This window comes from Puma concolor, chromosome D4 (assembly GCF_028749965.1).
Source record: "Puma concolor isolate L17-30 chromosome D4, mPumCon1.1.hap2, whole genome shotgun sequence".
NCBI lineage: Eukaryota > Metazoa > Chordata > Mammalia > Carnivora > Felidae > Puma > Puma concolor.
Genome location: NC_141679.1, coordinates 62690973 through 62703762, shown reverse-complemented (window position 1 = coordinate 62703762; position 12790 = coordinate 62690973). Strand labels below are relative to the sequence as shown.

At 50.4% G+C, this 12790-nt stretch overlaps 1 protein-coding gene across 2 annotated transcripts in view; it reads right to left on the bottom strand.

Moving 5' to 3' along the window:
• NR4A3 (nuclear receptor subfamily 4 group A member 3) overlaps nucleotides 1-11045 on the bottom strand; it is a 40523-nt gene extending 29478 nt beyond the window's left edge. The window contains exons 1-5 of one of the 2 annotated variants that reach the window (XM_025934750.2): nucleotides 8733-8830; nucleotides 7027-7200; nucleotides 6056-6127; nucleotides 3817-4787; nucleotides 167-296 (exon numbers count right to left, since the gene is read on the bottom strand). In XM_025934750.2, the coding sequence (XP_025790535.1) occupies nucleotides 167-296; nucleotides 3817-4785 (1099 nt within the window). In that variant the 5' untranslated portion in view covers nucleotides 4786-4787; nucleotides 6056-6127; nucleotides 7027-7200; nucleotides 8733-8830. Of the gene's footprint in view, nucleotides 1-166; nucleotides 297-3816; nucleotides 4788-6055; nucleotides 6128-7026; nucleotides 7201-8732; nucleotides 8831-10453 lie in introns of those variants that run through there. The other variant, XM_086683590.1, reaches the window with a different exon arrangement.
• Between the last annotated feature and the right edge of the window lie 1745 nt (nucleotides 11046-12790).

The following is a 12790-nucleotide window of genomic DNA, read 5'->3' as shown; positions in this document are numbered from 1 at the left end:
TGGTCCTCAGCTATTTTTAAATGCTAATATACACCATAAAAATAAAATGTGGGAAAGAAGGGGAAACTAGGAAAATTCACCCATCCCAACGTCAATATTAACATTTTTTTCAGTGATATCTAAGAATATGTGTAAACAAGCTGAACAAAAAGCATTATGTCCATACCTTCTTTAACCATTCCAACACTGAGACACTTCTGAAATCGACAGTACTGACATCGGTTTCGACGTCTCTTGTCTACAGGGCAGTTTTTATTTGCCAGGCAAACATATTTTGCATTTTTCTGAACTGTTCTCTGAGAAAACACAATACAGAGATAGTCAACTAATAGTTTCTGGAAAGAGGTAGGACCTGACAAGATGTATTTTAATTACAATGTGAAAAGCGACAGTGCAATTCGTATAATTAGATAAATTTAATTTCCTAACACGCTAGCCTGCAGGAAAAACAATTTTATTAGTGTTAGCTGCTGACAATGAAAATCATCTCGGATTGTTCTGAAGCAAGTCTCAGGAGACACCCAAGTCTGAATGATAAAATCATATCTGAAATTACCAGGTCAACATATCATACCTTGGAGGATTAGATTATCTCCACTTTTAATATCCCTTTGGGAACAATTTTCTACTTGTTCCACTCCCCTGATTATTGCTGACCTTATTAAAATAAAATCAAAATTATCTGGGATGTACTTTGTTGGCTATCACTATTGTAAGTCAAATATCACAGTAACTGGCTTTGTTCCCCAATAGAGATGAAATCTTAAAAAGCAAAATGAGGACTTGACTAGTTACACCATATAGGAAATGTTTTAATGCAAAAACAAAAAAATCACTCAATCGGCCTATATCATTTATTTAACCTTTAAAATATTAAGATAATACATATTAAAAGAATATTCTCTTAAGAGAATATGTATAGTAAACTGGTCATTTCTGATTTTTCAAAGCAAAATCTTAAAATTGGTTACTAAAAACCACTACCACATAGAAGGAAAAAAACCCAGAAAAGAGTAAAAGAAAGAAATATGAGAGCCATAAATTTTCAATGAAAATTTCCATTAATAGGTCATTTCAAAAATGACTATTGACATAGACATCAAAATAGCCATATTGTAAATGACACATCATAAAACTTGGACTTGGATATAAGATGATGTTGTATTCTTCAGAATCACATATATTTTTAAATGACACATGGAGAAATAATTAAAGCGTATTTTATGCTCCAGATTTTCAAAATAATGATTTACTTTTTAAAAGTTAAAGACACTTGTGCAAACGGATGTGTATTTACCACTTGGGGGAAATCATTCAGAAATCACCTGAATCTATACAACTCTAGATAGAGCAGAAAGTTGAATTTTATTTGGTAAGCCTGGGCTGCATTTAAAAAAAAAAGGAAAAAAAGAAAGAAATCGAGATAATTTGGGATTGGTGATCTATTTTGGGTCCAAAATTCTAGATTTACTTTCAATCTTTTACTTTTAGCAATCCTCAACCCCCACGTATTAGTTTTCATCCTATCGCCTTTTAATTTCATTTCAGGAAATGGTTTCTAAATTGCTTATATAAAACTTAAAAAATCTACCAAAGCCAGATCCATTTAGTTTAAAATGCAAAATTCCAAAACACAAACGTATTTCTGAATTTCCAGCATTTAAATTCTCAACAGTCTTTAAGGGTAGGAAACTTATGTTTTCTGAATGAAGCTCTCTTTCATTGGACATGCAGTAATTTCTAAAACTCTATTTCTTGCCATCATCCTCAAGGCTCTCTGCCAGTTTGAGTGCTGGTGGCATTTTGCTTCAGGTATACATTTTCCCAATAACCTGAAAGCTTCCCCACATTTGTGTGTGCCTGCACAGTTTAAGGACAAGGAGAGATCGTTACGGTTCAATTACTGAATGCCCATCATTAACTGCACTTCGTGTCACATTTTTAAAGAATTCAATTTAATGGTAGAAAGCCACTGGGTCAAACCAGCTCCTGTTCCTTTAATTAACAGATCTGTGGGGTGGTTCTCCCTGATCCTACCCCCACCCTTTCAAGTATAGATTTGTTTTCAAGGCATTGCTGCAGAAAAGGGACGCTGTTGGGGAACACTTAATTGACATTTCTAGACTAGGAATGTATTACCATTCCTGTATTTTGGTTAACTCTCAATTATTCAGAGGTGATTATATTTGTGGGTTAATCGTACTTCTCTTAATTGTTTTTTTCCTTTCTTTTACCCTTTCTGGCTGCCTGTTTCCTTGCCCACCAGCATTTCCACTGAAATACTGTGAAAATGAAATCTGCTAAAGGAAAGTGGTTAACTTGAAAGTAACCCTGCTAAAGCTTGGGTAGTTAAGAAAAAAAAAAAAGAAGAAGAAGAAGAAGAAGACTAACCTGAGGGTTCTACATTTAACATACCTCCTGTATGGCACTTAGCATAGCGCAAAGTCTTTCCACAAGCATTTTCTCATATATCTGCAGAATTTAATTAAGCACACGAATCCTAACTCCAGATCAAAAATAATTATTGCTTGCTGGTAGGTATACCAATCCACAAACATGTGCATTTTTACAAATACTCTGCAGGTTTCATTTGATAATGAACTAGTGTTCTATGGCCATTTAAAGATTATAAAGTGCATTCATAAATGTCTTATCTAATTTAGTACTCATAGTCCTTCTCTGAATTTTATTCACCTGACTGGAAAACTGAAGCCTAGAAAGGCATATCATGCTCAGCGTCATAGACTGGTAGGTGACAAGATCAAGGACTCCTATTTGAATGTTCTGACTCCAATTTTAGCACACTCCCAGATATATCCTATTGGCCCCCCATACCAATTACCCAATCAGCATCTAGCTTCCCCTCTCCCTCCACCCTGCCCAGCACTGGAGGCTAGGGAGTGGTTCCTGTGGGAAAACATTTGTGGGTTTGCAAATGCCTGAGATAATGGCCAGGGGAGTAGGGAGGGTGGCACAGAATTAAGTGTCTGAAGAAGTCTGGGAGTCAATAGCAAAAGTAGAGCAGCAAGAGAACAAGGGCTCTTCTTCAGTGGTAGAGAGAGCACTGGCCTCAAGAGTTGAAAGAAACTGGCTGAAACTGCCAAACTTGCCACTAAGTCACCATTTCTAGCCTGCACAAGACTTCTCCTAGGCCTCAGCCTCCTCCCAGGTAAACTATGGGGGAGGCTGAAGCCCCTCGAACTGTAAAAGTCCCGTTTGGGGCTGAGCTAATGAACAGCATCTACACCTGGCACTGCATGTGGCACAGAGTTGGAGGGGACTGGTGAGACCCAGCTTCTGTCTTCCACAGAGGGAGCTGCCCCAGAGTGCATCAGCCACTTGCTCCTGTCTATTCTGTTGCTGCAGATCTTGGACGAGGGTGCACACTTTGGGATCATGCAAACGTGACTTGGCATCCTGCCTCCCTCTCGCTCTGAACGTGTGTCTTGGGGTAGCTGAGTAACATCTCCCAGCCTCCATTTCCTCATCTGTGAAACAAGGATAATTAATAACCACCTTCAAGACACTGTTAATAAAAATAGCTACCGGGTGGCCAGAATTCAATCTCAATATGCTGAAGGTTCCCTCTGGAAAAATGTTCATTGAGGTAAAGCCATGTCAGGAGGTTCACGGCCCCCTGGAGTCCATCCGGCTCGGCCTCCTGTAATGGACCTCAAGTTAAACCCCCCTGAGAGAGCGCATGTGAAGGTGCCAGGAAGGGCTACAGGAAAGCACCCCTTGGCTGCTCACTTGAGCGGGTGGCACAGGAGGCTGGCTGCAGGGGGGAGGGGGCGCCAGGAGGAGGCGTGCGCTCACCTTGAAGAAGCCCTTGCAGCCCTCGCAGGTGCGCACCCCGTAGTGCTGGCAGGCGGCGTTGTCCCCGCACACTGCGCACGTGCCCTCGCCTGACGACGAGCTCCTGTTGGGCGGCGACGGCAGGCTGGGGCTCTCGCCCAGCAGGCTGGACGCGGTGGGGGAGGCCGTGAGGCCGAGCGGCGGGAAGGCCAGCGCGGCCGCCCTCTTGGCCAGCGGCAGCCCGTATGGGTGGCCCTCGAGCGCGGCGGCCTGGCTGCTGGCGGCGGCGGCTGCGGCGGCTCCCAGTGGCAGGCTGAGCGCGGCGGCGGCCGTCGGGTCGTAGCCCAGGTGGTGGCCGCCGGCCGGGCTGGGCGCGGGCGGGTGCGGCGGCGAGGGCTTGAAGTGGAAGAGCGGGAAGCGCGCGCCGGCCACCGTGGGCACCGCCTTCATCGGCGGGTCGAGCAGCGGGCCGGGAGCGATGCAACCCTGCGCCGAGGGCAGCGCGTCGTCCCACAGCGCCCCCGCCTGCGGAGGGAAGCCCGGCGTGGTGGGTGTGGACGGCGGGGACGGCTTGAAGTACATGGAGGTGCTGGGCAGCACCTCGTCCTCCGGGCCGGAGGGGGGCGGAATGGAAGGTTGCTGCTGCTGCTGCTGCTGGTGGTGGTGGTGGTGATGGTGGTGATGGTGGTGATGGTGGTAGTCGTGCGCGCGGCCCTCCTCCATCTTGATCAAGGGCCGTGGCCCAGACGGCTGCATTTGGTACAGGCAGGAGGGCTTGAGTTCGTAGTTGCTCGAGTAGCCCTCCATGAAGGTACTGAAGCTGGGCAGGGACGTAGTGGCCGTGGCCGTGATCTCAGTGCTGCCAAGGTCCATGGTCAGCTTGGTGTAGTCTGGGTTCATAATCTCCGTGGTGTATTCCGAGCCGTAGGTCTGCACTGCATAACTGGAACCTGGAGGCGAAGGGCTATACTGGGCTTGAACGCAGGGCATATCTGCAGGACAAAGGGACAGGGAAAAGGGTCTTTCAGAAGCAAGTCAGCACTCTCTTCTAGCTGACAGGTAGCACTGAATTCATTGCTCTCTAATCTGGGAAATGGGATAGGAAGTGACATCTTTTCCTCCTTCTGGTAGCATAGATTTAAAGCTCCATGCTTACTTTCTTTCCTGGGAAGAAAGCAGAATCCTTGACAGACTGTCAAAGGGGCACAGGATGCCAAAACCAGGACTCCTGGGGATCTCTGTGCCCACCTTCCTTCCCTTGCCCTTGTCCACCACCAGATCTGGAAAATTTGATTTCTTCCTTCATAAGCCCAGTGGTGTTTTTACAAAGTGGTTTTAAGTCCTATAAACTAATTGGGGGTGGTCTCAGCCAGAAGTTGGGAGGACAAAAAGAAAGCCAGTGAATGCTCTATTGGTTTATTTTTGGGGAAAGAGGCCAGGAGTCCCCCAAGTCACACACATTGATTTATACATTTATGAGTTGGTTAAAAAAAAGGGGGGGTGTCCTATGTGGGACTTACTGGCCAAGGGAGACTGACATTCTAACATTTTATGAGTGCCAACTGAGCCTACCCACACACGTTGTGGTCGCTTTCTCCCACCCCCTCCCCATTTCTCCAAACACAGCCAGCAGCCTACACAAACTGGACCCCTGTTGATGACTTCAGCCAGCTAGGTGGAGAGGTGGGAACACAGGCCCAGGAAATGGACTCGGGGGAGTGTGTGCCATCTGCAAAGAAAAAGATCAGCAGCTGCAACAAAACACCCACCAAACGTGCTCTCTGCCATGTACAGTATATATATATATTTTTTTTTCCAATTCTGACTAATAAAATATATCAGTAGCTGTTTTAAGACAACAGTTTATAGCTACTGTAATAGGTGAGTTAGTCTACAAATTTTTTATGGCAGAAGAATTAGTACCCTTAGAAAAGAAAGCAACCGCTTAGTAGGTTTAGTTTCTATGTTGAGCCCCCAAAGAGATGGGTATCCAGGGGGCTTATTATTGTTCAGAGAGGTTGAGCTGGATGAGAAGGCCCTGAGAATTATTGGATCTAGTGGATGTTTATCTAGTTATTTCCCTTTCTTTATGGCTAACTAGAAATGATACAATGGGCAGCTTCTGGTGGTTGGTTTTTCTGAACTGGAGGAAAACCAAGTGCTTAGCCTCTACCTGGAGTCTATGGTATAGAAGTTGTGACTAATAAGCAAAAAGAAAAAAAGTCAATACTTCACACTTCCTTTGACATCTTTCTCTTACCCACATTTCCAAATCTGATTGAGTCATGTGTGTATGGGATGAAATCTTGACTTGGAAAAAGGTGATGAGGGCCTGTTGGAAGAAGCAGTGATAAGGAGAGTCCAGTTCAAGCCTTCATTTTTCAAGAAGGGCCTTCAAAACACTCTCTAGTTTGATGTTAAAAGATTACTTTTCCTACTGTCTTGTTGTTGGGGTGAAATGAAAGACTAATGATTTAAAAGAAAGGCCACTGCCTGATGTTCCATCTGTTCTCCTTCAGCACCTCTAGATTTCTCCATTAGTCTTCTGTCATCCTTCCTTACCAGTCCCTACCCATTGCTCTTCCTCATGTCTTCCTGAGGTCTCCAGCCAGAAGATGAGTCTGCTTGGGACTAAGTTCTATTTATCTGCATATCTTTGGTGACCACAGCCCAGGGACCTGGCATCTCTTTAACAAATGCAAAAAAAGAGGCGTAAGGAGTCAAAACCTGCAATCCTTTCTTTTGCCCAATTCGAATTGACTCCTTGGTTTCCTGCTTAAATGCTTTTTCTCTTTTTCTCTGAGCTTCAAAAATCCAAACTTCTGCACCAAATGATTTGGGTTTTATACAAACATGAGCTCTGTATTGCTCAAAGTGATCCTGTAACTTTTACGTGCATTATAAACTGAATATAAAAGGAGAGCAAAAATGAAGACATTAAAATGTATAAAAAGATCCTAATCTTTTATATGCATTACATTTTTCTTAGGAAAAATATTTTTGAGAAATGCAAGGCTTAATTTAATCTGGCTGCTCCACTAGGTAGCAACAGGGTGTGGTATCCAGAGGAGCTTCGTGCGATGAGTCCACCTGTGCTGTGAAATGCGTGGCCAGCAGTCACTGTCCTGGCGCTGGGCAAGTCGGTACAGCCTGCCTGCTGGACGTGTGGCTCCCCCCATCCCCCACCTCTCCAAACCTGGGAGGGATAAAGGGTCGTGCTTTCAGACCTACCTGGAGGATATCTTGCGCGCTGAATGGTGGGGCTGTGGGTCTCTCCAGCAGAGGCTGAGAGGGTAGGAGGCGGGGAAGTCCGGCGAGGCGAAGCGGTCACAGTGCTGCCTGGCTCCGCGGAGGGTCCAGTCTCAGGGCGGGGGCTTGCCGGACTGCGCTCTTCCGCAGTGGGCTCTGCGGGCACCGGGAGAGAGGACAGAGCTCAAAGTGAGACCAATCTGGGTCGTCGCAGTCTGGGCTGGACGTATTGGGAGGGGGCGGGTTGGTAGGGGGTCTCTATGAATGCTATGTTAATTATAAAGAATGGTAAAGGGCTAGAAAGCAGTGCTTAAGATGAACGGAGTCCCTGGGCACTAAGTGTCACATCACCTCGGGGGTAGCCACAGAAAGCTTGTCAGCACACACTGCACTTTCTGGCGTTTTGTGGCACCTAAACCTAGGCTAAAAAAAGTGTATTCTGTCATCGCCCAGAAATTGATCTCTCTGTCCCTACAACCGGTTCTGAGCTCGTTAAGTCAAGGAAACCAAAGAAAGAGCACCTGAGGAAGAGTTTCGCCCGAATTCAAGGGGTCAGTGAGTGTGCACGAGCGGAAAATAGCCATTTTCCAACTCTTGTCCTCCCCCCCTCCCCACCCCTCAAATACAAAATTTACACGTTGCATAGGAAATGCACAAGGTCCGGAACGAATGCGTGAATGCCCCGAGGAATTAAGAAAGTCTGCGCTTTTCATTCTAAATGCTAATGGAGCTTCGCTTCTATTAGCCGCGAGTTTCGGGGGCCAGGGGTCAAGCAAACAAAAGGGCACAGTGGAAATAGGCCCGCGCTGGAAACAAGGGGACAAGGCGGCTGGAGTTCCAGGCTGGTGGGGTCGGCGGAGGGAGGCCCCCTGCACCCAGCAGGCGGTATCCCTGAGGGTGGGCGACTTCGAGGCTCGGGGCCATCCGGCGGCCCAGAGGGGGCACATTCCGGAGGGCGCCAAGCGCGGCTCCCGGGCAAGCGTCTCTGCGCTCAGCCTCATCGAAACTTTGTAGCTGGAAGCGCAGCTCCGCGGGCCTCAGGGGAGGGATCCCCTGCCCCAAATTCTGGCCTACAGCGCCCCCTTTGCCTGGACCCGTTCATTTCTAGAGGGTTGGGAACACAGAACTGAAAAAAACCAAAACACAACCCAAAAAAACCTCGGGGGTGCGCGGGCCGAGAGGGGAGTGTAAGTTTCGTCCCCCGCCGCCCCTGCGCCAGGGGCTTGCCTGAAGGGAGAGAGTGGGTAACAGAACCCCCAGGTCCGGGAAGCCCTGGAAAGCCAGGAAACGGGGGATTCCCTTGCCACCCCCAGCCCCAGCCCCTGCCGTGCCCCAGCTGATCGTACGGAAATCTTGCGCTCGCTCTAGCGCAAGCACGGGCGGATCTTCCCACGGCTGTAGCAGGAGCTTCCCGTCCGCCCCGAATTTTTAATGCGAATCTCCAGCAACCTTCCACCACCTCCTGCAGTAGGTGCCCTCATTCCTGCCCTCTCCCCTGGGTCCTTTCGAGCAGAGTCTTTCTCCGAGGATCGGCTTCTGACTCGGCTCGGCGAGGGTTGCGTCTCCTCAAGGAATGGGCTCCCCTCGAGCTCCCGGCGTTCGCGGGAAAAAGCCACACCACGTTTCCTACAGCCGAGCCAAGAGCCCCATGGCTCCCCCCCCCCCCGCCCACTCCCATGGCCGGTTACCTAGGCAAAGCCTCCGCGCCTGGAAACACGTTCTGTCGCTCCCGCTCGCGGCCGCCGAGGCCGGGAGCACTGAGCCTCGGGGTTGTAAATTAGGTAGAAATAACTACCTCTGTCAAAGCTCCTTTCTTTCTCGTGGGCAGCCGAAAGGAACACCCCCGTGTTCCCCTCCCCGTGGTGAAGTGTGTGGAGGAAACCGTGAAACGCACCATTGTGACCGGGGCTCCTCCGCGGAGTTTCCAACCCTGGGGAGCGGGGGCGGAGGTTGGGCGGGGGCAGTAGGAGTGGAGGAGAGACCGACAGAAAGGGAAAGACAGAGATTCTCAGAAAGACCGAGGGAGAGGAGACAAACCGCGGGGGAGAATTTCTGCGAGCGCGCGTCCGCAGGGAAGGGAGTGGGTGGGTGCGGGGGGAGGGAGCCGGTGTGGAGATTGCCTAGCCAAAGGAGTCTTTGATATTCACGTTAGGAGCGCCGAATACAGGTAAGATAACGCGAATGAACTCTAACTTCATTCATTGTCCCTAAGTAGCTGCGTTGGGCAGCTTTTTTCTTTCCCCAACTCAGTTCTGTGAAATACTTCTCTGTCGTGGGAATAGAAGATTCAGGACAGATTTGTCCTTTACCTCTGTCCTGGCACCCTAAGGCTCTGGGATAACAGCCCGAGATTTCTGATTACTAAACTCCTTGCAGCACTTCCCTCTGAAGAATCCAGAGGCGTAAATAAAAGGCAATCTCCAGGAACGTTCTTTAGAAGCAAGGGGCAAATGCTTTCTCTCTTACTACTGACCCAAGCTTCCAACGGGTTCGAGAGGTGCCTTTGGAAGCCAGTCTCCGCAGGCTGCGCTCTCATAACCGCTCTCCTCTCACCACTGAGAACTTTCATTTATTTCTATTAAGAGCAAAACACTCAGAGCAACTTCTCCAAAAGTCAGTTAAGAGTAAAACATTCCCACACCAAGCCAAGGCCCGAAGGAAAGGAACACCATCCCCACGCGTGTCCGGGCTCGGGAGTCGGCAATTACACCCGATTACCTCTGAAGGGAAAAGTGTATACGGGCAAGTAGGCTACGCCAGGCAGACGTGCCTAGGAGAGCCCCAGGCTCATTTCAATACAATAAGCCACATTCCTACAATTACGCCCTGTTTCCAGAGATCACCGGAGCGCCTTTGCAAACTCCAACCACTGCTGCCCAGGCCCCTTCCCTCTCAAGCTTCCTCCCAGCCAACCAGCTGGGAGTCACCATTAGATATATTAACTTGGACCCACTGAAGCCCCTATTTTCAATCCTAGTTAAAAGGCAGGAAAATTACTGCCGTTCATCACCGGAGCTGCAACTCCCTGCCGCTGCCGCTGCCGCCGCCGCCGCCGCCGCCGCCGCCGCCGCCGCCGAGAGCATCATTACCATGACAACTAGAGCCGAAATACCCTGAATTACATCGCTGGAGCTGCTACTGCACAAATCCCGGTCCTCCTCTTTGTTAGAGGCTTTTCGCCTCTTCGGGTGGGGGGAGGAATCCCACGAGCTTCAGAGATCCCCGCGGGCCCGCTACAGGGGAAAAGTTTCAGATCAGAACCCACCGGGCCACTCGGCGAGCAAAGCCAGAGCGAGGAGGCGAGGGGGAAAAACCCCACACTCAAAGTTGTCAATTTCGGGAGCGACGCTTCCCAGCGCGCCAACTTTTTAACAAGTCCCCCAATTAACTGGGCGAATCTCATACGTACTCGAGTGCTGTAGCGGTTCCGTCTTTAGAGCGAGTTTCTAGAGAGCTGCCCCGAAATCTGCACTGGGGGGGAGTCACAGCTGCTGTCCCGGAAGGGCTGCGGTGTACAAGCCCAGCGGCTCCCAGAGGTGGTGCGCTTCTGGCAGGGGATGCTGCGATCCCGACTCATGGGAGAGTGCCGGCGAGGGGTTCCGCGGGCGTCCGGGCTCCGGCCGCGACCAGGGGGGAGGATGCCGCCGCAGTTCCCACCTCCAAGGCCACCGCCGGCGCTGTCAGCGTTGCAAAGTGAGTCCGGGAGGGGCGTCCGGCTGCCGCGCAGCTCTGCACGGGCGAGGGCGCGGGGCGAGAGGGGTGTGAGCGCGCGGGAGAGAGTGGAGAGTGTGTGCGGAGCTTGTGTGCGCGCGTGTCTGTGTGTGCGAGTGAGGGAGCGGGTGTGAGCTCGTCTGTGTGTGGGGAGCGGAGGAGGAGCAGGAGCTGGAGGGGTGGGGGGCGGGAGGCAGGAGACTCCGCTCTCCCGGCTGCGCGTTCGCTCGCTCTCTCGGCACGTCATTTATGCCACAGGAGCCCTAGCGGCCTCTCCATAGAGTGCCTGGAATGCGAGACGTCAATGTGACGCCATGGGACGCTACGTCACCCTCCTCCTCCCTCCCCTGGCCCAGCCGGTTCCGCGTGTGCGAGGGAGGGTGTGTGTGTGTGTGTGTGTGTGTGTGTGTGTGTGTGTGCATGTGCGCGCGCGCGCGTTCCCCGGCCATTCTCAGGGCTGCACAATGGAAACTGCGCGGCACGGCCAGCCCCGGCAGGGGGGCCTTTTGGACCCGCGCCGCCAATCCCTTCGCAGCGGCGCTGCTCTCCTGGGCGCGAGTCTGCGAGAGGGTGCAGCGGCCCGCCCGCGGGTCAGGCGGGACCGCCCAGCTGTCAGGCTCGGGTGGAGTAGAGTTGGGAGGAGTGCTGCTGGCGCGCCTCCGAGGCTGCCCCGAGGCATGGAGCCAGGGAGAGGGGGGTAAGGGAGAGGACAGCTCTTCCGAAAGAGAAGGCTCCGCCAGCCAGCTTCTCCGAGTGACCTGGCAGCCGGTGCAGGAGTCAGGCACCGGCCCGAAGACTCCCTGAGGTGCAGCTGCGCTTTCCTCAAGCAACAGTTCCAAAGCTGTTTAAGTCTCTCTGGCCCTCAGCGTGTAGACTAATCCCTCTCCTCCTATAATTTGCTGAGTGCGTGTTTCGCACTGGGATGCAGATGGCTCCGGGAAGATAAGGTTTTATTTCTTTATACTAAGGTGTGGATTTCCTAACTGGACCCACTATAACCCAACTGAGTGCACATCCATCATCCACGTGCGCGCTGCAGAAGAAACTACTTAATGTGTGTAAAAGAAACACACGTGTTGAACAGCTGAGCGGGTCTGTTGCAAATCATTCCCCCCCCCCCCCGCAGAAATGGAAATCTCAGCTCGCACTTTCACTTTTTGCTGGTTGCCCCTCTCCCAATCTCCCAAATTAAACATTTCGAAATCAATCAACAAGATTTATTAGTGAGTCCCTCGCCATGGGATTTGCTCTGGTCTTCTGGGACACATTTGTCATGAAACAGTGTGCTGAAAGCCTCAGCAACTGTGTGAGGGAGAGCAATTTCTTCCTGGAAATGTTGAATTTAAGTGTGTATTTCTTGCTGAAAACAAAAACAAAAATTTATCAGAGTTAAAGTCTCCTAGTTTCAACGTGCAGCTGAGAGAAAGCAATCTCTCTAGAAATTAATTTTTGAGGTGGAGAAAATATTTGAGTGAAACAATGCAGACAGGCATGGTCCCCATGTGGTCTGCTTGAATCAGATGTGGCATTCTATTTCTTTGACCTGTCCCAATCTTTGCGTGTGTGTGTGTGCGTGTGTGTGTGTGTGTGTGTGTGTGGCGTAGTGGGGGGGGGGTAGTATCCCACTGTCGACAGCTCAAGGTTCAGAATCGAAGGTTCGAGTTAGCACCAGAAACTTGAAAACAAAACTAGTGTTATGTATATTATATATACTATTATATACATATGTATGACATTGGTTTATTTCTTCGATTCCACTTCCACTTTAGACAGAGTGGTGTGGAGAAGACCGTGGGAGGGTGCTCCGAAAGTTGACCCAGCAGAGAGGAATGGAGCCTTTGCACTGCCGCGGGTTCCAATCCAGTCTAGGAAGGAAGGAGGGCGCTGCTACATTGTATCCATTCAAAGGCTGGGGGGTGGGGGGAGCAGGACCTGGAGCAGCGCGGCGCTGACGCACAGGAGGCGCGTGATTGACGCAGGCGATGTTACTAAATTCGGCAGTTGGCCGGGCCCTGCCGCCGGCGCGCGCCGCAGA